Consider the following 25562-nt stretch of genomic DNA (forward strand, 5'->3'; position numbering starts at 1 on the left):
AGTTTCCATTTAGCACTGGTGATCCTCTGAAGAAAAAAGTGTGTCATCACCCTGGTATCTCATGTAGGAGATTAACTAGTTGCCCTGAAGGCACAATGTCAGCTACATTTTTCTTCAAATATATACTTCCCTCACTTGACAGTGTTTCTCTTATTTCCCTTTTAGTAATTATCTCAAGGTGATTGGTCTAGGAACTTATTCCCAGGAGACAGGTTGCTGGTGTTTGCTTCCCATCCTTTTTCCAAGGGAGCTTAGTCCAACAGAATCAGAATAACTACCTTGAACTTGAGAGCAATATTATTAATTTCCAGTATTTCACCATCTCTTCTCAGTGTAGAGCTTAAGCCCAAGAGTGGTGGGCACCATGAACCACATCTGCCCTGTGTTTGGGAATATTCAATTATGTCATTCATTCTTTTTGATGTGCTTGTTCAACACTGTGCTAGGCACCATGGGAGATTCAGAGGTATATAAACATAGGTGTAGGAGTGATCCTGAGTATTCTGGAGGCAAAATAAAATACCCAAGTGGGTCAAAATCAGTTGTTCCCAGGAGCACCTGGGTGGCTCAGTCGGTTAAGCGGCCGACTTCGGCTCAGGTCATGATCTCGCGGTCCGTGAGTTCGAGCCCCGCGTCGGGCTCCGTGCTGACAGCTCAGAGCCTGGAGCCTGTTTCAGATTCTGTGTCTCCCTCTCTGACCCTCCCCTGTTCATGCTCTCTCTCTGTCTCAAAAAATGAATAAACGTTAAAAAAAAAAAATTTAAAATTAGTTATTCCCAGAAACATTCATGGGTGGGATTCTGGCAAGCTCCTCAATTTTCAAGTCAGGTGGCCACAAAGACATTACAGTGGCAGAGACCAGGTTGATGACGAGACACCTCTTATCTGAGAGGCCACTTCATCTTTGGGAATTCATGCCCCATCCCATTCTAGCCCATTTGTGTTAATTTTCGTCACTGATGCCCCTTACATCCCCTCACCTCCAACCAGGAGCTGATCTGAAAGATTTTACAAGAAAAATACCCTGTGAAGGTTATTGTAAGTTCAGAGATAGAAGCAATCACAGTGGGCCAGAGTGTTGAAGGAAGTTGCACCAGAAAAGAGAGAGATGAGCTGGGTTACTGACTTGTAAGAGTTCTTTGTGTATTTTAGACACAAGTCCTTTGTTGGATACTTCACATTTTTTTCTCCTAGTTTAAATAGTATTTCATGTGTGAGTAAGATTTATTTTGTTTATCCATTTGCTGGTTGATGGACATTGGATTATTTCTAATTTGGAGTTATTATGAATAATGCTGCTATGATCATTTGCTTTCAAGTCTTTGTGTAGACATGTGTTTTAATTTCTTTGGGATAAATATCTAGGAGTAAGATTATTGAGTTGTATGGTAAGTGTATGTTTAGCTTTATAAGAACCTGCCAAACTGTTTTCCAAAGTGGCTGTACCATTTTGTATTCTCACCAGCAATATATGAAGCTATAGTTTCTCTACATTCTCAGCACCACTGGTGTTGTCAGTCTTTTGGATAATAACTATTCTAGAAGGTATGTAGTAGTATCTCAGTGTGATTTTTTTTTTCTTTTTTGAGAGCAAGGGCAGAGAGAGAGAGAGAGAGAGAGAACCCACAATCGGCAGAGAGAGAGAAAAAGAGAGAAGCGGGGTTCACCCGAAGCAGGGCTCAAGCTCGCCAGAAGTGGGGCTCGTGCTCACCGAAGGGGCACTCAAACTCACCAGAAACGGAGCTCAAACTTACAAAGCACGAGATTGTGACCTGAGCCGAAGTCAGATGCTTAACTGACTTGAGCCACCCAAGGTGCCCTCTCCGTGTGATTTTAACTTTTATTTCTTTGATGACTAATGATTTTCAGCATCTTTTTAAAAAGTGCTTATTAGGCATTCATACATCATCTTTGTTCTTGAAAGGCCTATTCAAATATTTCACTTATTTTTTTATTGCATTGTAAGAAATTAAAAAAAAATATTCGGTATGTGAATATTTTGTTAGATATGATTTACAAATATTTTCTCCTAGTTTGTGTTTTGTCTTTACATTCTTAATAGTGTCTGCAGAGAAAAAGTTATAAATTTTGGTAAAACCCAATTAATCATCAATTTGTTCTTTATGGATCATGGTTTTGGTGTCATGTCTTAAGAAATCTTTTGTCTAACTCAAGATCACAAAGATTTTCTCTCAGGGTCTATTCTAGAAATTTTTTAGTTTTAGGTTTTACATTTAGAACTGTGATCCATTTTGAGTTCATTTTTGTGCATGGTGTGAGGTCAGAGTTCAAGTTCTGCACAGTGGAAACCATGAAACCTAACTTACTGAATTGCCATAAGGATTAAATGCGAGAGAGTCTATAATCATTATGGTGCAACACCCACACATAGTAGGTGCTCAAAAACTGTGGTTCCTTTTAGCTCCTTGACTTAACTTTCTCAAAATTGTACCACAGAAGGGAAAAATCCATATTAGTTGTTTCTTTTAATATTATGAACTTCTAGAAAGCCGTGTGAACAGCTCATTTGCAGATCTTCTTAATATCAGGAATATTTTGGGAATGTGTATTGTATAGGTCTCTAAAAATTTAATTTGAACTTAAGTTTTATATCTTTAAAGAAAAAGAGCAGAAAATACCAGATAAAACAGTGGTTCCTTCTGTGATGAGATCTTAAGTATGATTAAATGCACTTAGACCTGAGCAATAGTTGATATATTTAGATTAGGGTTTTAAGCAAGGGCATATTTTGTTTTTCCAAACAAAGAAAGAAGGAACGGAAGGGGGAAAATTTTTGTTAGCAATGTAATGGAAATTAATGAAGGAGTGCCTACTTAAAGATGAAATTAAACTCCAAAATTTTCCATTTTTTAATCTTTTTTTTATCAATTAAAAATATATATATATATATTTATTTAAATATGAAATTTATTGTCAAGTTGGTTTCCATACAACACTTAGTGCTCATTCCAACAGGTGCCCTTCTCAATACCCATCACCCACCCTACCCTACCCTCTACATGGAAAACCCAATAGACTCCACCAAAAGTCTGCTAGAACTGATACATGAATTCAGCAAAGTCGCAGGGTACAAAATCAATGTACAGAAATCAGTTGCATTCTTATACACTAATAATGAAGCAACAGAAAGACAAATAAAGAAACTGATTCCATTCACAATTGCACCAAGAAGCATAAAATACCTAGGAATAAACCTAACCAAAGATGTAAAAGATCTGTATGCTGAAAACTATAGAAAGCTTATGAAGGAAATTGAAGAAGATATAAAGAAATGGAAAAACATTCCGTGCTCATGGATTGGAAGAACAAATATTGTTAAAATGTCAATACTACCCAAAGCTATCTACACATTCAATGCAGTCCCAATCAAAATTGCACCAGCATTCTTCTTGAAGCTAGAACAAGCAATCCTAATATTTGTATGGAACCACAAAAGATCCCGAATAGCCAAAGTAATTTTGAAGAAGAAGACCAAAGCAGGAGGCATCACAATCCCAGACTTTAGCCTCTACTACAAAGCTGTAATCATCAAGACAGCATGGTATTGGCACGAAAACAGACACATAGACCAATGGAATAGAATAGAGACTCCAGAATTGGACCCACAAAAGTATGGCCAACTAATCTTTGACAAAGCAGGAAAGAATATCCAATAGAAAAAAGACAGTCTCTTTAACAAATGGTGCTGGGAGAACTGGACAGCAACATGCAGAAGGATGAAACTAGACCACTTTCTTACACCATTCACAAAAATAAACTCAAAATGGTTAAAGGACCTGAATGTGAGACAGGAAACCAAATTTTCCATTTTAATGTGAATTTGTTTGTCATAGTACTTAGCCAAGTTTGATGTTTGACATCCAAGAGGCTTTGAGCTTAAAAACAAGGACCACATCTGTTTGAATTACTATTATGTACTTTGTTCTCAGTACATGACCTGGATTATAGTAAGATAATAAATACTCATTGAATTAAATATTAAATGATTTAATATTAATAGCCTTTCACACATTCAAGTATTAAATTTGTTATTCTAAGTAATACTTTTGACAATTAGTATGTTATCTTAAAACTCATAGTCAATGTTAAGAATTGTTTTTAAATTTGAGTCAACATTTATATTGTAATTTTTATGCCATTTCCAGGTAATATTTAGTTCTTAGAGCAGGATCCAAGCCTTCAGTGATTGGGATTCCACATATGATTTATTTGAAGAAACAAGCCTCTAGCCCTGAAAAAATTTGAATTAAAAAAAATATTTATTTTGAGAGAGGGAGAGAGTGTGCATGCATGCTTGAGCAAGCAGGAGAGGGGCAGAGGGAGAGAGGGAGAGAATCTTAAGCAGGCTTCTTGCTCTCAGCATGTAGTCCAACTCAGGGTTCCATCCCACAACCCTGGGATCATGACCTGAGCCAAAACCAAGAATCGGACACTTAACCAACACGCCACCCAGGTGCCCCAAACACTGAAAAAATTTGAAACCACTAGTTCAGATGAAGTAAATTTCATGTGCTGTGAAAAGAGGGCTAAGAGACCCATGGTGTCAATGCAGCTGCTGTTAACCTGTGTCTACTGGAGAGCCAGGACTATTGGGAAATGTCTCTAGTGGTCTTAACAGGCTCCTCATGAATATTCAGCTCCAAACTGTGAATATCAGTGACATCGTTTCTAAATCTTAGAGGGCTGAATCGACTTCCGTTTAATAGAAAATATAAACATAATGAAAATTCTTCATTTCTTTTAATGACTATGTGGCCAGTTGTCACTGTTGCTTCACGTCACAGTATCAGAATGTCACCATTCATTATTGACCCTCTGTTCCTCTTTAAATAAAAATGGCACACTAGCTGTTTATGATGTGAGGTTTCAAACTTTAAAATCTTTCCTTGCTCTAACTTCATTTTGGTGTCAAACCTTTATACTGACCCTGAGTGTGATATGATCATGCATGTTTTATAAATGCCTTAAATTTTCTGGAACTGACCCTTCCTGTAGCACAGTTGTAAGAACGATGTTCTGCATACAATTTCTGAAATATATAGCTAACAGTGAGAGCTTCCTGAGGCAAACAGTCAACAGGGAGATTCCTGTTTACAAGCCCTTTTACATTATCTTTCACCTCTAGCCAACCCCAGGTGCTAACACACTGGGATATAGCACATAAATTGGTGACATATCCCAGAAGATATTGAGCTCATAAATCAACAGAGTTTATGTTCCTATTTGACCATGGGATTTAAATTATTTTGGTAGTAGAGTGAACTTAGATTATTGTTTGATAAGTATATCCAGAAGTCAGTGCTATCTATTTATTGATGAACTGACACTGCACTCATTTTATTATTTCCTTTTCATACCTTATTTGAAAGAGGTTAGCTGATTTTCATGGGTGAGAGAGAACCAGTAATAAAACTTGCCTTCTGTTTTACTAAGCAAATTTTATTTTGAAGCTAGAGTATGTGAGTAAAGGGAGAGGAGGAATGATGTAAAGAGAGACTACAGTGTGCTTTTCCTTCAGTTTCCATTCTTTCCCTCAGAGAATGTTCTCTGCTGAGAAGTAAGTAAAAAACTTGAAAGCTGTGACCTGCTATAATATTTGTTGGTTGTACGTGTTTCTGTAGATTAGCAGCCTTGCACCATCTGATTTCTTGCTTCTATAAGATAGAGGATATTATGCTTCCAGGTCTTCTATGGTTTAGATATTTTATCCAGTATCATTAAACATAAAAAATGTTTTGCTCCTTTATAATAGTACAATGTGTTAAATAATGTTTTATACCCGGTTTTTCAGATCCAAGCAGGGTTTTCCAACAGTAATTAATGCTGATGTGATCAGTGCCTGAAAAAATGCCTTCTGTAGATTAATGGCTAACAACTCAATAGAAGGGGAGGAGGATTATAACTATGCATATTTCCAGTAGTATAGTTATAACAATATATTTATAGGCTACTGTTTTTACAATATGCCTTATATTTACCCTTTTTAGCCTTTAATTAAGAATATTCTGACCTAATGATTCCTTTGTATGTGCTATCCTCTTTTTGGTGGGGAGTAAAAGATAAAGTTTAATCTTCTAAAGTGGTTTACTTGATTTATACCGTAAAAGCAGTGACTAGCACAAAACAAGTCAGGCTGTAGCTGCTGCATCCTAAGCAGCCAGGATCTGAAGCCCTGTTGAAATAGGAACTGTAAGAGAGCTATTAAGAGAACATAAACATGAGCACCATTGACATTAAGTGAGATTCCCTAATGAGGTAAGACATATCTTTTGGAAATTATCTCATCATGCAACAAGCCTTATTCCAGGATGCTACTAGTAGGTTTTATAACTTTGCTTCCACTTCTTACTAGGTATTTCATTCCCTTCCTGGCCAAAGAATTTTTAAATGATTTGTGTATTAAATTTAATATCTTATTTAGTTATAAAATTTATTTCAATACTAGTAAAACCATTTTTTTATATTATTTATCCTGAACTCTGCCCCATGTCATTACTATGTTTCTATAGAATTTTGTTTTGTGTTACATTTTGCTTTGTATGAAGTTGAAAGGACAAATATCTAACTGATATATATTTACAAGTGGGTCTCCTCCAGGGGCAGTCTAATGAGGATGGGGAAACCGTTGTGTTGGTGCTCAAGTCCTTTTTCTTCTCCAGGCATGAGGGGCTTATATGGATGTGGAAGGCTGATGCTCCCCCAGGAGGCCCTTCCTCTTGTAGAGAAGGAACTCCCCCAGGGGCAGGACTTTCATTAACTGCATCTGGATACCTGCATATGGTGATTTATGGATTCCCTAGTCAAGGGATATCTTACTCTTAAGTAAGTGGTAGCTTTACCATAAAAATTTGTTTACAGTGAGCACCTATTACATGCCAAACATTGTACTGGGTGAAACATGATGTATAAAATTGAAATGGTTTTTGCTCTCATCTAATTTACAATCTAGAGGGAAAGAGTGACCTACAACAGTTATGCTAATAAAAATGTACTTAAAACTGAGATGAGCCATGGGATGATAGGCATATAATCCTATAAGAGCATGTAACCAAAAATACCTTATATAGATGAGTAATCAGTATATTAGCTAGACAAAGGACAGAGGGAGAGTATCCCAAACAAAGCACACACAAGAGCTGTTGCAGGAAGGAGCATGGCCTGCTCAGGTTGCTGAAAGAGGTAAATGATGAGGCTAGAGAGGAGGAAAGGGCCAGAGTAGGCTAGGTTTGGAAGAGTATGTTATAGGGTTGGGTCTTTATTCTAAGAGCAGGGAGAAGCCATTGATGGTCTTAAGCAGAATTCAACATGAAGAGATTTGTTATGAAGTTTTTTCTTTGGCTAGAGTGAAGAAGACAGATTGGAGAGTAGGCCATGGTAGATGCTGGGAGACCAGTTAGAAGAGCATTTCAGTAGATTAGGGGAGAGGCGATGTAGCTGGGACTAAGTTAGGAGCAGTGGAAGAATCTGAAAAGGACTCAGTGGTGAACTGATACTGGAGCTGAGGAAGAAAAAGAAGTCAAAGGTGATCCCCAGGGTTCTGGCTTGCTTAGCCAAATGGAAGGTCACACCTGTCAATGAGGGAATGTTGGAAGTAGCCCAGGTTTTAGGGCCAAGATTATGAGATCAGACTTGGCTATATTGGAGTTTCTTTCTTGCTTGCTTGCTTTTCCCATCTAGAGTAGTTACTGCTTTTAGGGCCATCCCAAGACCTCTGGTTTACAAAGCATCGGTTTTGGGGTTTTTGTGTTTTTATTTGCCTCAGTGTTGAAGGGATGTTGAGTGAAAAGACCTCATGCTACAGTCTGAGAACAGACATCACACATTTCAGATATGGCATGGTCAGGCACTCCATTTTCATCTCTGAATGAACATATTGTAACACACACACATACATACACACAATTAACTTCTCTCTCACCCATTTGATAGAACAGTGGATGCTTGCTCAGTAATTCTTCAACATGACAATATAGCCACCAAAATGGATTCATATTTACCCTTTCTGGGGCTTCCATCTTGACCCACAGACATTTATTTTTTTTAACTTTACTTATTTATTTTTTTAATTAAAAAAAATGTTTAGTTTTGAAAGAGAGCGAGCATGAGTGGGGGAGGGGCAGAGAGAAAGGGAGACAGAATCTGAAGCAGGCTCCAGGCTCTGAGCTGTCAGTACAGAGCCCAGTGCAGGCCTCAGTCCCACGAACTGTGAGATCATGAGCTGAGCCAACGTTGGACGCTTAACAGACTGACCTATCCAGGCACCCCTGACACACAAACATTTAAATTTAGCCCAACTGCACATATGTAGACTTTGGCCTCACTGTACAGCTCACCCTACATTCCCTTGATCTATAGCTCTCTTGAGCACTCACCTGCTTTCTGTGCATGTTGTCTGGGAGCTCCCCCCGCTTGGATCTTTTACCTCCCTTTGCCTTTAGTTGCTGTGCCTCATCACCCCAGCGCTGCCGCACCATGAACCAGTGTAAGGATGATGCATCTGCTGTGTGCCCTGGGAAGAGCTCTTATTTTCTGAAGGAGGTGGACTGCATGGCCTTCTAGAATCTTGAACATCCCTTGTTTGGAAGATGCACCTTTCTTTTAAGGGAGAGATTCAGTGATTTACATTGGTAGACAAAATGTGTTTGATTCACAGTGATAAGAATTAGCAGCCAATATTTAACAATCACATATGCACAGTGTTTTGTATAACATACCCATGGTTGTCAAAAGTTCAAGAAATACAGAAAAGTACAAGTCCCTGCAGCACCCCACATCTGAGTACTGCCCCACTTGATGCTTGTATATCTTCCCAAGATTTTTAAGATGCATATGCAAGCTTCATGGGTGTGTATGTGCATGCAGATTTTTGTTTGAGTGCACTTGGCAGGATATTGACTTGCTAAAAGCTCAAAATCGCATCCTGTTTACTATTAATATTATTGCTAATTGGTTGTTAGTGATGGATGTTAAAACCATTTGCTGAAAAGCTGTTTCCTTTTCTCTTCCTCTACTTCCATACTTGCTTTTCCACAGTATCATTTCTGGGATTTTACCTACCCCACCCCCTCTTAGTTTAACCTACAAAACCCAGGCTCAGCTGTTCTGGTGCCTGTATCACATCCACTGACCTCTCTCTTAGATGCCCACATACCTTGTAATCCCCCTCCCTGTGGCATAATTTTGGTTCACAGTTGCCAGTACTTGCAAATCTACATCAATTGAAAACTATGAGTATATGTTTCAAGGAGAGTAAGGAGAATGCTAACAAAACTTCATGTGTTTTGAGGGAGGAGAGTAAAAAAAAGACCATATCATAACTGAAATGTTAATTGACTGACTACTCAGTGTTCTTTAGGCAAGACAGATGTTAGCAAGAATCAGGCTTCAAATAAAGATTAATAACCAGTGTGAAAATAACAAAGAGGTTCCTGTTTCAAAGGTTTGTTAACTATCAGAAAAAGGGCACAACAGAATCCCCAGTGTAATGCTGAACCAGGCATTCTAGGCTTGAGTGTAATCAGTAAAGCTAAATGCCCTGCCCTTTCGCTAATGTATTTTTAAGTCTTTGGATTAAAAGCTCTTGTTTGGAGAAATCTGACAATACTGTGTTATCTACATATCAGTTTCATTCTTGTCTGGGAACATAAAAACAGCAAAATTCTCCTTAATTTCACATTAAGATTATTTTGATTTGAGTCTTTTGACAACACAAAAAATCGTTTAGGGAGTTTCTGAAATTTCTGACTTCTTTTTAAGGGTAATAGTGTTGAGTAAATAGATTGGTTCATTATCCTCTCCCCAACTATCTTATTTATGTGTCTGCCATTTATGAACAGACTAGCCTCTGTGGAGATAGGCTGGTAGTAATTATGCACGTCCTGTTCTTCATAAGACAGTCTGTTATGAACATGATTGTTTAAGTTTATGCATTTGCATTAAATCTGAAAAGAAGGACATATGAATTAACAGATAGAAGCAGTGGCTTACATAGGAAATATTTATAAAATGGGGTTGCTCACATTTTATTGTTATCCTCAGGCACATTTGCAACTTTGAGGAAATTCTGGATTACTTCATTTGTACATACATATGCTTCAGGACTTCTCTGCTTCTGAATTTTAATATAATACGGGCTGACATTTTTTGACAAATCATATTCTCAGAAATCCTTTCATTTGTCTTCACCCCTTCCTGTTTAAACCCCTCTGTGGAATCCTTTCCAGATGTTACTCATTTACTCCAAATCTTGCACTGCTGGGCTGTGAAATGCAAAATTAAATTAAATGATAGCCATCTCTTAGTGAGCTGTGACTCTATGCAAGTCATTTCACTGTTCAATCCTTCTCCCTTCTCTTTAAAATGGGGACATTGGCCACCGGGGATCTCTTAGGCCTCTTCTGAAAGAAAGCAAATGGATTATCCTTAATCATTTCTGATTATAAGCATTGGAATGTTCCCCTGGCCTAGCTGTCCACTCTTCTGCACACACATCTCCCTTTCGTGATTCCAGGCCTTGATGACCACCTGTATTGTAGGTGTGAAGGACTACATCCGGGCCAGCTTGGGCCAGGCTGAGGGCTGGGAAGTGACTGTTGATTTGGGCACACGGCACACACTGCACCATGATGGGCAATTTGTATACTGCAGTATCATTTGGAGCCTGGAGGAAGGACCAAGCTATTCTTAGGTCTTAGCCCAGGAGTAATTAATCCTTGGCATATTTTTACACACCATGATATCTTTATGCAGTTGTTCATGTTACCACAAAAGCTTTGTAAAAAAAGCCTTTTCCACAGCAGTAGGCTGAGGCCACACAGCTGTCTCTTTCATCATTTCTATGTTTTTGCTTCACCCACTTGAGAGTTACCCAGTTGGTTAAGTTAAAATAGACCTTTTTATGTGCCCTCCAGAGAATGAGGTTGTGCTGAGGGAATAGGTTTCCTTGGGGTGTTGATGCAGGAGGATACCCCTTTCTTTGGCCATGGAGGAAGCTGACGTTATAAAGAGCTGAAGGAGCATAGCCACAGAGTGACTGAAATTAGATTAAGGGAGAAGATAACTGTCCATTTGTGCTGGATTCTTCTTTCCATTCGTTGCATATTCCATTCTCAACACTTCAGTGAGAGAGGAACAGCACTTGACAAGAGTGTTAGAAATTTAGGAACCATAGTCCTAATCCACTGTAACATCAGTGAGGCTTGGCCAGGCCCCTCAATGAGAGAATCTTAGCCAGGGAGTCTCTTGTCTAAAAGCTCTGATAACCACTGGCACAGTTCAGGGCTTCTGCATAAATAAGACAGGCTAAGGGGTAAGTGTGCAGCCTCCTCCCACCATAGCCTTTGAACCACTCACAGCCTCCTCTGACCCTCCTCTGTGACTCCCTCAAACTCTCACGCCTTGCAGGAAGTCTCCTGTATCATAGCCCTGGTGAGTGACCTCAGGTCCATTGTTGAACACTACAAGTGACAGGGAGCTCACTACCAATTTGTTGCTGTAATAATTAGAAACCACTAACTTCTTTGCATGGAGCCTAAATAGCACCCCAAGAGCCAGTCTCAGTTGACTCCCGGGGCAAAAATGAACAAGCCCATTCTCTCTTTACTCACAGCTCTTCATGTGTTTGTGGAGGACTCTCAGGTTCCTCCCGAGTCTTCTCAAATCCAAACAAAACAGTCCTCCTGCCTCATCGCTTAATACATATTTGTTGGGGGGACCCTGGGTGGCTCAGTTGGTTGAGCGTCCGGCTTCGGCTCAGGTCATGATCTCACCGTTCGTGAGTTCAAGCTCCGCGTCGAGCTCTGTGCTGACAGCTCAGAGCCTGGAGCCTGCTTCGGATTCTGTGTCCCTGTCTCTCTCCATCCCACCCTGGCTTGTGCTCTCTCTCTCTCTGTCTTTCAAAAATGAATAAACATAAAAAAAAATTAAAAAATACATATTTGTTGTGGGGAGCAATGAATGATCTCATAAGAAAGTGGTTTTAAGAGTGCTCTTGCTCCAGGACTCCCCTCAGGATGAAATTTTTTGGACAGTACCCCACTCCAAATGTTGCTCTCAGATGTGAGAACACTGTGCCTAAACCCAGTCTGACCATGTAAACATTACATCTCCTTGTTCTTTAGACCTAGGCATTGAACACTTACCAGTGCACCTGGGAGGAACACTAAGTGAATTATTTATGTAGCTATTAAAAATAATATTTTAAAGGATGTTTAATAAATGGAAAAATCAGTATGTACAGTATGATCCCAATCATATATAAAAATATAAATGTGTGAAGGGAAAATCCTCAAAGGAAATGCGTTGAAATGTTATCTCTAGAGAATGTAATCATAGGTGATTATGATTTCAACTTTATCACCTTCTTATAGTTTCCATATGAGCATGTTTTATTTTTATAATAAAAAAGTTATTTTTTCTTTTTAAATCTGAACCATTCACAGACCTCCTTATTTCATGATTTATTTTCTCTGGGTTTTCTCTATCTGGACTCTTTCAGATTCTTGGGTCAAAATTTCATTTTAGTTCTTCCATCTCTTGAGGCATCTTGAAGCTCTCTGGAATATAATAACCACATAGTGTGCTAATAATCTTTCTGGTAAAATACTTTGCACTGTAATTCTATGATGCAGGAGTTCCTACACTTAACGTTTTTATTTTTATTCTTTATTTTAATGTCTGTGTTTTCCACTAAAGAGTTGCATGAAGTAGAAAGCCACATCTGTTTTTCTCACTAGTAACCCCAGTGTTCTGAGAACACGAGAAATGCTTGAAATGTGGGTGTTGAATGAATGACTACCCCACTCATCCACTTTTTGGCCGTGTGACTGGGGCACATGATTGTGCTTCTCTACCTAGGTAGGAGATGACACCTGCTTATCGACCCTGCTGGGTTGTTTTGGATTTCAACCAGGATACCCTTGTCTGATAACCTTTTTAGTAGCTTCTTGGCTTCTCAGTGCATCTTCACAGTTTTAAACCTCAAGGATCATCTGCTCCCAAGGTTTTCTGTCCCCTTGCTATCATCCTCCAGATGTTCCCTGTTGATATGAATTAAATCCAGTCACAGTTCACTTCAAACTCACCAGCTGCCAGTCACTGTGCTGTGCGTTTCTTTCTCTTTTCCTCTCCTTCTAAATATATTTTAGCCCCAATTCACTCACCAATCCTTTAAGGTTGTGTTATTATATGCATTTGACTGATGAGGACACCAGTGTGTAAGGAGATAAAGTAGCTTGTGTCCAGTCACAGCTCTTCTTTGACCCCAGGCGGTGTGACCCCAGACCTTGGAAGCTGCACCCTGTGCCGCTTCAGTGCAGCTGCTCTGGGAAGTGGAATGTACACTGTGGAGCAGATCGAGAATCCACAGAGGCTGGCGTGGGCCTGGCACTCCTCTTCTGATCACAGAGCTCCTGTTGTGGCGCATGAGCACAGGAGAGCCTTCTCTTCTCATAATGCTTACCCTTATCTTTCCTTTCCTCATCTTTTTCCAGCTTTTGGAACTGACAGTTATTTTTAGAAATCATGATAGAGAAATTCACCTCAAGGCTGTCTTTCTCTCTTTTACAACATACATTTTTATTGACATAGTAAAATATTTGTTCCCCTCATGCATTTTAGCCTCTGCCAACAACTATATAAAGGGGGAAAGATCTGTCCTATAGATGGCAATGTTTTTTCCTTATTTGAGTATGAAGAGTTACAGTCCTGGGGTGCTGATGCATTGGTGTCTGCAGGAAAAACAGGAGGAAGATGCAGCTCTGTCTGAGGTGGGAGGAACTTGATGTGTAGCAGACAGCCATGCAAACCTGGGCAAGGAAGTTGACACCAGTTACCTTAACCCTAAACTGGAGATAATAATAAATACTAGGATTATTGTTAGAATTATTGAAATATAATATAAAGCAGTCAGTGTGGTGCCCAGCACATAATAAACACTCAAGTAGTAGTGTGACTATTTCTGGTTATTTTTGGTGGTAGCAGCCAGTTGTTTTCAGTCAGCTCATTGGTCAGAGGTGCCTAAGCATGAGATTCCCAGTAACACTTGGAAATGACACATACTCCAAACCTTTATAAAAGGAGAGGTTATTGAAAAGGAGATCTAAGAAGAAGTACCAGAGAGCTTTAAATATACAAATTCCCTTTTCAAGTGGTTTGCATTTCTGGGGCTTTTAGAAGATTTTCTGTTTGGGTTCCTGGAGTTATGGGGCATTGGCCTTGCAATCATTGGTGACATCATTTTAGAACACTCTTGAGAAGTAGAGAGAGGGGTCAGGGCAACACCTTTGTCCTCCTGACTTGGCCACACCACTCAACATAGTCAGTGGGATAGCCTGGCCAACTATAGGAGCCCCAATAAAATCAAACTGCTAATGCCAGAGCCTCCAACAGTGGATCCCCACAAAGCTCTGCTAGAGCTGCCAGCTCACTTCTCCCTCTAACATCTGTCTTTAAGGACTGCATTGCTGCTCTCACCATAGTTTCGAAAGCATTCACATACACCTAGCCAGGTGAGTGCAGGAGAGTCCTGAATGGGGGTTTTAATTAAGTCAGTTCATGTGGAGGGTGGTTTAACTCTGAGGGGAAGATAGGAAGGAATTTTGGTTAATCTCTAGCTGAAAGTCCTTGACACAGTTGGTGTCATGGGAGGGTGAGTCATGGACACAGTGTTCCCACCTCCTTGCCACTCACTTCAATCACATATGGTACCTTGTATTGCAGATACTCATCTAAACATTTAAGTCCCCAACTGGACTTGAATTCCTTGGGGAAATGACTTCAAAAGGACTCTTTCTGTCTCTCTTTTCCCAGTGCTGAGTTCAGGATTAGGCACAGAGGAGACACTTATAATATGCTAGAGGGAGGGAGAAAAGGCTGGGAAGGCAGGTGGTCTCTCTCAAAGATGTGTAGCTAGTGAGTGAATGAGCCTTTCAGTGCCATTAATCCTCTCCAGTCCCAAGAATGCAGAGGACCCATTGTTGGCACTTCATAGCCACCTCCCTTAGCTGTCTCCATATCCCTCTCTCACATGCCCTTGCTATTAGATGAGCTCCCCAGTGTCACCCCTGGTTCTAGTTAATGACTTTTCTTATACTGTCTTCACTTAAAAGAACTGGAAGATAATTTCTAAAGAGACTGCCCAACTTTGTGTTTTCTGTGCCTTTTAAAGCTTTTGCTTGCCAGAATCTCACCTATTTCTAATAACATAAAGATGTGATTTCTTTTAGAAATATATTGTCTGGGGGTACCTGGGTGGATTAGTTGGTTAAGCATCCGACTTTGGCTCAGGTCATGATCTCATGGTTTGTGAGTTTGAGCCCTGCCTCAGGCTCTTTGCTGTCAGTGCAGAGCCCACTTCGGATCCTCTGTCCCCAAGTCTCTCCTGCCCTCCCCCACTGCCTCCCTGTCTCTCCTCTCTCTCTCTCTCTCTCTCTCTCTCTCTCTCTCTCCTTCTTTCAAAAATAAACATTTTTTAAAAAAGAAAAATATTTTCTGAGGTTTAATGCTGTGGTAACATTCAGAAAAATAAAACAACCTCCATCTCTGTCACATCAGTATTTTTACCAGGCATGGTATCCACTCTTGGCTTATAGCTAAAGGGAAAGTGTATGCTAAACTTGGCCCTCAGGAATTCAGCAAATAAGTGTCAGTGTTGTGTTCCCTGCAGAGAAGACGCTATGTTTTATAAGACGGGTGTGGTTAAGTGTCAGGGCATTGGCAAAGTGTGACTGCTGGGAAAGAATCTAGCTGGTTGAGGGAATAACGAGGCATTGCCCCAGCTTAACAGAGACAAACAGAACATCTTGGGGGTAGAGAAAGGGTGTTTGTGTGTGTGTTTCCCTTACAAAAGAAAAAAAAAACTATTAAAAAGGAAAGCTGGACATCAAACTTGCAGTTTTCCCTAAATAATGAGTGTCAGTGTGGAAGCAGGTTGGCCTGAAACCATTATCCTACAGGCTGCAATGACAGTGTTACATAACTAGGACAGAGCACAGATAAGTTCCTCAGTGTGAGGACATTCCAAGTTTTCTTTCAAGTATGTTAGATGTCTCTCACTGTAGAAAAGTTACACTCAGAGGAAGCAGCTTGGAATTAGTTTTTTCTTTATACGTAGAAGTGTATTCCGGAGATAATCTTGAACAGTGATTATCAATCTGGCCAACCATCATATTGTTTGGGAGAACATTTAGCTTGGACCCTACCTTAGATTGACTGAATCAGAATTTTCTGTGGTGGTTAAGATTTACTGAATGAGAGAAATGAGTCTGATGTTGAATTTTTCAAAGCTTAATGAAAGCAACTTTATTAATAGTTTATATGACTTTTTACCAACGTATTCCTATTGCAAGACTTTAAGAATATAGTCAGTAATTTGGACAAAGATTCATGAAGACAAATATACAGTGGGAAATATTACAGTGGGAAAGTGGTTAAATTAATTGAGGAATAGCCATAGTGTTGCATGTATTCAGCCAGTAAAATGGAGTTTTTAAAGGATAATTCATAACTAAGAAGATGCTTATAATGTAGTTATAGGGGATAAATAGCAAGGCACAAAATTATATATGTACACAAATGGACAAATATTATATGATTTCCCCTATAATGAGGTGCTTAGAAATAATCAAGTTCATAGAGACAGAAAGTAGAATGGAGGTTACCTGGGGCTGGGAGGAGAGGGGAGTGGGGAGTTAGTGTTTAGTGGATGTAGAGTTTCAGTTTGGGATGATGAAACATTTCTGGAGAGGATGGTGGTGATGGTTGTACTACACTGTGAAGTCCACTGAAATGTGTACTGAAAAATGATTAAAATAGTAATTTTATGTTATGTCTATTTTACCACAGTAAAAAGAAAGACCTCTTCCCTCCAAATGGTGTGGAATGATTGAAAAAACATGGCATGGACTGCAACACTGAGCTCTTCACAAAAGGCGGCTTTGTCTGCCTCTTTAGAGAGCTCAGTTGTGCTCCATGTGAAAGAAAATAAAGTTTGTAGTTATGAAAAATAATTATGTATATATAGGAGGTCCTACTTTGTAAAAATCAGAGAAGCATAGAGATTAATCCAAATGGTAACAGCATTTAATTTTTTTAAAATCTTAATTCCAGTATAGTTAGCATACAGTTATATCCATTTCAGGTATACAATATAGAGATTAAATCCTATACATTTTTCATTTCATCATGATAAGGGTATTCTTAGTCCCCTTATTTCACCCACTCCCCACCCACCTCCCCTCTGGTAACCCATCAGTTTGTTCTCTGTAGTTAAGAGTCTGTTTTCTGGTTTGTCTTTTTATCCTTTGTTCATTTGTTTTGTTTCTTAAATTCCACATATGAATGAGATCATATGGTATTTGTCTTTCTCTGGCTTATTTTGCTTAGCATTATACTCTCTAGATCCATCCAAGTCATCTCAAATGGCAAGATTCGTTCTTTTGTATTCGTTCTTTTGTACAATATTCCATTGTATGTATATTCCATATCTTTATCCATTCATTAGTTGATGGACACTTGGGCTGGGTCCATAATTTGGCTTTTGTAAATAATGCTGCTATAAACATCAGGGTGCATGTAACCCTTTCAAATTAATGTTTACACTTTCTTTGGGTAGATACTCAGTAGTGCAATTACTAGGTCATATGGTAGTTCTATTTTTAACTTTTTGAGGAAGCGCTATACTGTTTTCCAGAGTGTTGCACTAGTTTACATTCCCACCACAGTGCATGAAGATTCCTTTTTCTCCATTTCCTTGCCAACACTTGTTTCTTGTGTTTTTGATTTTAGCCATCCTAACAGGTGGTAACAGCATTTACTTCTGGGTGATGGAAATCTGGGTTGTTTTTGTTTTTTATATCTTTTCAAAAAAAATCTGTAATTTCCCCTAATGAAATTATAGTAGATACTCAGAACAAAGAATTATTAAGAAAAATAGTATTAAAGTATTTTCTATATTTGTTATCTCTACATGAAGGGTGATATGAAATATGACTTCTATTTAACAAATAGTCCAGAATTTAATCCATCCAAATATGATGCATTCCCTTCAAAAGAGTCCACTTGAGAGCCTACCATTGATTAGGATACTTGGAGACTTACCTTTATGGCCTGGGTTGCATTCTTGTGGATATCCTTAAAGAGAGTACCTCTTCAGATTGTGGTATTTATGAAAAGTCCGGGGACAGTCACAAATGATCTAGGGCCAAGCCTTGTGATTAGGTAAGTGGTGCTGTGAATATGTTCCTTTCTTTTTTGAAAGATGGCTTTCCTCGAATTATTTGAATGAGGATTGGGTGGTCTAGGAAGCTCCCCAGTTTTATATTCCACCATTAAATGAAAGGTGTCTTTTCTAGTTTGTGAGAGGAAGGATCTGCCATCACCTAAACCAGCAGTTACTTACCATTCAGGGTTGTCAGTTGTAAGCAACAAAAAGTGACTGTAACTAATTTAAGCAATAAACGAATATAGTGGGAAGTTATTAGGAAGCCCACAGAATCTCCAGGAATGCAAAAGGACAAGGTCAGAGAATAGGTGAAAACAAAGGAGGCTGCTCAGTTGGAGCATGGACAGGACCAGGCCATGGACCTGGACACAGCCACTTCCACGTGTGTGGTCAGCCTGGCCCCCTGCTGTGCCTTTTTGGTGCGTGGGTGCTGCTGTTATGGCTGCCACTGCTGCCTTCTGAGATTGTTCTCTCCTCTGCTGCTTCCCTGCATCTCTGATCACAGATTCTACATCCTGAGCAGGTACAGCCAATTGGCCAGGCCCCTGTGCATGTCTGCTGCCAGGGAGGCTGGGTAAGGGAGTATCTGGCATTTTCCCGTGTCTATAATGGCAGGCTAGCTCTTTCTCCCACTGAGACCCTGCAAGGGAGATAGGGGTTCAGATGCCGGGCAGCCAACCAAATGATAGATAGCTAGTACAATTAGTACATGGCTATCAGTCAGTCTGTTAATCCCTGCCAGAGTCCATTAATGAGCAGGTGATTATCCCTCAAAATGCCAGCAGCTGCGGGTATCAGTTTGCTCCTGGTGACTTAAGCGTTGTCCTCAAGGGGGACTGCCAGAGGCTCCAGACTATATGGCAATTAACTACTGGGAGTTCAAGTACCCTGTCTTCATGTACTACAGCTGAACTGATAGACGGGGTTGCCTGCTCTGTGGTTTCTACATGTTAGGAGCAGAGGTGGGGTTGGGTCTGGGGGGGAGGATGGCAAAATGGGCATCATTCAAGGACAGCCACTTGCAGAGGTCCCTTCAATAGGCCCCAGTAAAAGTTCCAAGAACACAGTGATTTCAGAATTCAGGTAATCAGACTGGCGGCTCGTCTCGTCTCTGTAGTTGGTGGAGCAAGTGCAGGAGTCAGCCCCGACTATGGCAGGAGTGTGATATGACACCATGCTCTTGCCTGGGTTGGTGACCCATCCCAGTCCTTTTATCAGAGCCCTTTAATCATAGCCAGAAGCCCGCTCTTGACTGTGATTATGATTTCTGTCTTTAATTCTCACATCATCTATTTAGTGTTCTAGCCACAGGCTTACTGGCAGCTCCAGACACCAGTGTCTCTGTGGACGGGGCCCTGGCAGGCTTTAGGGGGGTTTACACGTCCCTGGAGGCAGTACAGCAAATGGTGAACAGCTATTTATGTCAGGTGAAGCCAGACTGCTTCTGAGGGTCCAGACAGCAACTGAAGAAAATGCATTAGTCAAAGTATTAATGCATATAATTTCCCAGCAAAGGTGTTTACTTGCTCCAGCAACACACTAAGAACTGCATTAGGAAAAGACCTCTTTAGCATTTTACATCCTTTACATCCTTTAATATATCTCAAATTCTAGAATGCTTTAACAAAATCCCCTAGGTCACACAGAGCTATGGGGGTGGGAGGCTGGAATCTTAATTTTTTTTAACGTTTATTTATTTTTGAGAAAGCATAAGCAGGGGAGGGGCAGAGAGAGAGGGAGACACAGAATCTGAAACAGGCTCCAGGCTCCAAGCTGTCAGCACAAGAGTCCGACACAGGGCTTGAACCCATGGACCACAATATCATCACCTGAACCAAAATCGGATGCTCAACCGACTGATCCATCCAGGCACCCCTGGCATCTTGATTTTTAATGTGTTCCTTGATGGTTGGGACCATACTGTAAGGAGCCATACTCCCTGTGCACAGCACAGGGAAGTGTGAGCTAGCTGAAGGTCTTTAAAAGAGGGGTCAGACCATTCACTGGGGCTCTCCACAAACTAAATCCCCTCAGTTTTAGACAGGTGATTTTATTTTTCAGACTTTTGATTTTTGACAGAAACCTTTTAAACCTTTTTTTTTCTTTAAACCTGAAATCCTATTCTGAAACCCAATCTATGAATCAAATAGAAGTTCTTTTCTGGTTGAAGTGATCATGGATTTCCCTTGCAGAGACCCTGAGGTGCTCATGCCCCAGAGCTGACAGGCCTCCAGGTGTGGTCAAGAGGCCCTCTGTCCCTGGGCATTGGTGGCTCCTCTAGTGTCTCACACGGATGGTCAGTAAACAGACACTGGATTAGTGACTCTGACAGTTCTGGAGACACCTGCTTTGGAGAGACCAGGGGAACCTCAGTGTCAAACCTTCCAGCTTCTTTTCATCAGCCTGTGTGCTTCTGCTTCCATTCCTGTTTGGATGCTTTGTACTCCATGTAGTCATAGAAGGTTTCTAGCAAACTCAAAATTTTGAGACAGCTGGTGAGTTGAAACCATTTCTCTATGGAGGAAACTAGATGTTACGGAAATAAACCTTTTTATGTTTTACTATGAGCTGCCTTAAATCCTTTTTGGAAAGTAGCTGGGGTGTAAACAGTGAATAATACTTACTAAATGAGGTTATATGCAAATCAAAATAAAACCACTTCCAGCTAACTGACCTGGCAGAGGATGAGAAGGACGCCTCCTGGTGGTGGAGGAGGGAAGGAGTTCACAGCCAATTTTATGTTGTATATTGTAGTTGGATGGTTATTTTTCTTTCTTCTTCTCCTATGAATAAAGAAAAAAAGAGTCCTGAAAGCAAGAAGATTGAGAAAGATAACTGCAATGTCTTTACTAGATTCTGTCATGGTTTTGGGGGCTGACACAGAGTAAACTTAGTGGAGGCTGAGCTGTACATTGGCTCTTTGAGGTCAGGCACTGGCAATTGGGACTTGTGAGTAAAGGGCAAATGGACAGGTAAGACAGATAACACACTGTATCTCAGACATTTTTTTCTCAAACACCTTTTTAAAAAATAATTATTTCTCACATGGTAATGTTGCATACATTTAATTTATCAAGGTATGTTTTTATGATAAATTGCTCAAGTATCTTCATGTTTTGCTTAGACCACATTTCTGTGGCCATTGCCATAGACCACATTTCTGTGGCCATTGCCATACCTCAGTGATATGGTACTTAAAATTTCAGGTCAGGATTTGTTGTGAAGATTTATTTTAAAGGTTAGAAAATCTCTGACGAAGGTCAGATCTCTAAAACTAAGGACCTAAGTCTCCTGCTTGGCAGTTGTTTTTGGTAGGTGAGTAAATGGGGAGTGCATGTTCTGTATTCCACAAGGCCTTGAATTCCCTCCATTTGGATTAAATAAGGGCCCAATAATAGAATTTATCCTGCCTGAGGAAAAGCAAAAGAGACAACGGAGTCAGGATTTGGAGACTGAAAAGATCTTCTTCATTACTAATAAAGCAGATGTTGTAGTGTGTGGTTTTATATCTGTGGGCAAACAAAGTTCCTAATACTGCATCTGAGGATCAGACAGGCCTCCTAGTGACAGGGTTTCAGGACACCACCAGCTCCTCTCTATGGAAGGAACAGAGCAGGACTTGTGTTCTCTGGCCACAGGGTGGTTCCAAAGAGAAAGAGAACGTGAGGGGGTAAAGCCACAATTACCAAGCTTTACTGGTTCACAGCCCCTGGGTATCTCAGCACAAATTATATATATATATATATATATATATATATATATATATATACACACATACACACACTATATATATATATATATGTATATATATATATAGTATATAAATATAATTTATTATCAGGTTAGCCAACATACAGTGTATACAGTGTGCACTCTTGGTTTTGGGGATAGATTCCCATGATTCATCGCTTAGATACAATACCCAGTGCTCATCCCAACAAGAGCCCTCCTCAATGCCCATCACCCATTTCCCCTTCCCCTGCTCCCCCCATCAACCTTTAGTTTATTCTTTGTATTTAAGAGTCTCTTATGACTTGCCTCCCTCTCTGTTTGAAACTATTTCCCCCCTTCCCTTCCCCCATTGTCTTCTGTTAAGTTTCTCGAGTTCCACATATGAGTGAAAACATATGATATTTTTTTCTGACTTATTTCACTTAGCATAATATCCCCCAATTCCATCCACACTGTTGCAAATGTCAAGATTTCATTCTTTCTCATTGCCAAGTAGTATTTCAGCACAATTTTTTTTACAGTGTCCACAGTTCCATGTATTAAGTGAGTTAGGTCTAAACAACTTAAGAGTAGTAGTGGTAAGCTGGGTGTCTGATGAGTGTCACTGGGTTTCCCCTGAAAATATCCCACAGAGCCCCTGTGAGTTTGCTGTGGTGCCCCAGGGCTCTATGGTGCATAGTTTGGAAAATGCCATATCCTTGAGAACTCAACAACAAAGTTCAGTCACTGCTTATTCTCTTGGAAGAGTGGATGAATGAGAGAGTGGAAAAGAAACCAGGAACATTTACCCCAATGGAGCTTCCTCCACATGGAAGAAAACTTGAAGAGAGGGAAGAAATATACTCTTGTGCCCCCTCCCCCATTCCCCACTCTGCTAGGTTTCAGCTCAGTTACCCCTGAGCTGATATCACTTCCCAGGCTAGCAGAGTGGATAGTGTCTATTTAGAAGCTGCACTTTCCAGTGTTCTTAGTACCAGGTTCATCTTTGGAAGGGAAATGGAAAGTAAGAGGATAACCCCAGGGACATAGCTAGAAAACATTTCTATAGCCTTCCCTTTCAATTCTGCATGCCCTAAGGCCAAATATTATGAAGGCCAAGGAGAAACTTATTTTTGTTTAACTAAGTTAGATGCAGACTGTCAATTCTATAGAGCTTCTGAGCACACAAGTTTCTCTTTGCCCGTAGCTTTAAATGGAAGTGAATCTGCAGTGAGGAAAATGAACAGCTGAGCCTCTCATGTGTATTCTGAATCCAACAATAAAATGTCCACTTCTTTATAATGCAAAATTTCTATTAGTAATGGAAAGGAATAGAGGGTGGATTTCTAGTCCTAAACAACTAAGTATTTCCCGTGTGCGCCTCTCATTTAAACCATAGAACCATGCCCAGTCCGCATTTATAGCTTGATTGATCAAGTGTGCATTTCAATCAGTCATATTGGCCTCATCAGTAAAATACTGGTATTAGCAAAACACAAATTGCTAAATGTGCAAAAACTTTACCAAAGAGGTCAAGTATTTAATTCATTTGTATTAAAATTTCACTCTGTCATACCCAATACATACAAATTTAAGAGTTTGCAAACTATGTCTGTGAAAACATTTTATTTGACCTGTTACCTCCCTTCCCTGCCAAAAAGCAAGCACCTTCCAGGATGGACTACTGGGTTTTTCTCTGAACCCCTGCCTTAGGAGGAAGCACTGTTGAGTCCAAGACATGAGTGAGAAGAAGATGGGTTTTGGATGGCCACCATGGATGCCTGTAGAAGAAAGAGGGCTGGTCACTTAATGGACAGCCAACAGAAGCATGACTTTCTGGGGAGGTCCAAGGGTCTTCCGAAGAGGCCTGCTAAACAGCACACAACCCTCCCAGCCTCACCTGCCATGCTGCAGATGCTTCTTGCTTTCCTTTCCCTTGTTGCTTTGTCACAGCCTGACAGCTCGGACCTCACTGTGCTCCTCCCTGGCCCCACTTCCACCTCCTTGGAGGCTCAGTTTCCTTGCCAGTAAAATGGGGATAATTAATAATCTCTGCTTACTTTGTGGACTGATTATGAGGATCGAATGAGTTGTGTGTTAGAGCATTTAGTTGACTGCAAAAATGCTATATAAATGTCAGGTGTTGTAAATCATGAGCTGGTCTATTCTTCAGCTAAAGGACTTTCCATGCATAGTTTAGTTACCCTCTGAACAGTTCTTTGTCAAGTAGCAAATGTAAATGCTGCTGTTTTTTTCCTGCTTGGCTTATGGTGGCTCCTTTGCAACTTTATGATGTAGGCTGAATCTTTAAGTACTCCTTTGGCTCATATCTCTTCCCCTGAACACCCATGCAAGATCATAATCCATAAAACAGAGGCAATAACTCCTTTTAATTGCCAGGAGTTCATCATTTGCTAAGTTCTAAATGCAGTCACTTAGACACTTGCCTTGAAAAGCCTGTCTGTGTTTCTTCCACAGAGCCGAGACTGTGTGAAACTGGGCCCTCCTGCTGAGGGAGAAGTTGTCCAAGTCAAGTGGCCTGATGGCAAACTCTATGGAGCAAAATATCTGGGATCAAATGTTGCCCACATGTACCAGGTGAGTGCTGTCCTGTGTGAGATGTTCACTGAGAGGAAGCCAGAGGGCACATGTATATCCAGTATGCTGCTGATGAATAGGCCACATGAATTTGGAGCACCTCTTCTTTTTTAAAGGAGGCAAAGATTCAATGTCTGATGGCACAGATATTGGAGTTTTATTACCAAATTCAACACTGGGAAACTCTATTAGCATTTGATGAGTGGTTTAATTGTAAAGAATATAGGTAGGCCCCAAAGATAAGCGACTGGATGGTAGGCTGCTTTCTTGTGTTTACATCATATGGGGAGAGACTAATTGGCTGATTTATCTCACTGTATGCCAAGACAGTGATGGCTGTTCATCAGCTAGCAGCCCCTGAGTTGGTGGCTTTTGCCTGAGAGACTTACCTCCATTGGGTGTCTCAGCAAACCTAAATCAACTGTGTGTTGACACAGTTGTGGCCGTTTGTCCACTTAAACTTAATGGAGTGCTTATTTAATGAAAAGTAGAGCTATTGGTTGGATATTCTGTTAACTAGGGAACTCTGCATATTATTAAAGAGTGCAATTGCAATTAAACTGAAAATATTTTATCTCTGTCAGAAATGAGAATGAGTTAAACTCTAACAAAACAACATGGATGGCAGATGTGCGTTTGTATTCCTTCAGACTTTTTTTTTAAGTTTATTTACTTATTTTGAGAGAGACAAAGAGAGAGAATGATCACAGGAGGGGCAGCGAGAGAGAGGGAAGTAGAGGATCCAAAGTAGGCTGTGCATTGACAGCAGAGAGCCCAATGCTGGGCTCAAACTCACGAACCGTGAGATCTTGACCTGAGCCAAAGTCAGATGCTTAACTGAGCCACCCAGGTGGCTCTCCTTCAGACTTTAAAAAGGAACACATTTATTAGAATCCATACATTGTAGTACTTTCAGTAACACGATGGCAGAAATCAACATTCTCAAGCTAAGCAGTAGAGCAAAAACAGGAAGATTGAAGTTAAAAGAAGAAAAGAGTAAGAAGGTTCAGGC

At 40.2% G+C, this 25562-nt stretch overlaps 1 protein-coding gene across 14 annotated transcripts in view; it reads left to right on the top strand.

The window, feature by feature from the left end:
- KDM4C (lysine demethylase 4C) overlaps positions 1–25562 on the top strand; it is a 432339-nt gene that overhangs the window by 398358 nt on the left and 8419 nt on the right. For all 14 annotated transcript variants that reach the window (XM_049634710.1, XM_049634680.1, XM_049634624.1 and 11 more), the window contains one exon: positions 24431–24550. In XM_049634710.1, the coding sequence (XP_049490667.1) occupies positions 24431–24550 (120 nt within the window). The remainder of the gene's footprint in view (positions 1–24430; positions 24551–25562) is intronic.

Source organism: Panthera uncia, chromosome D4 (genome assembly GCF_023721935.1).
Source record: "Panthera uncia isolate 11264 chromosome D4, Puncia_PCG_1.0, whole genome shotgun sequence".
Lineage (NCBI taxonomy): Eukaryota > Metazoa > Chordata > Mammalia > Carnivora > Felidae > Panthera > Panthera uncia.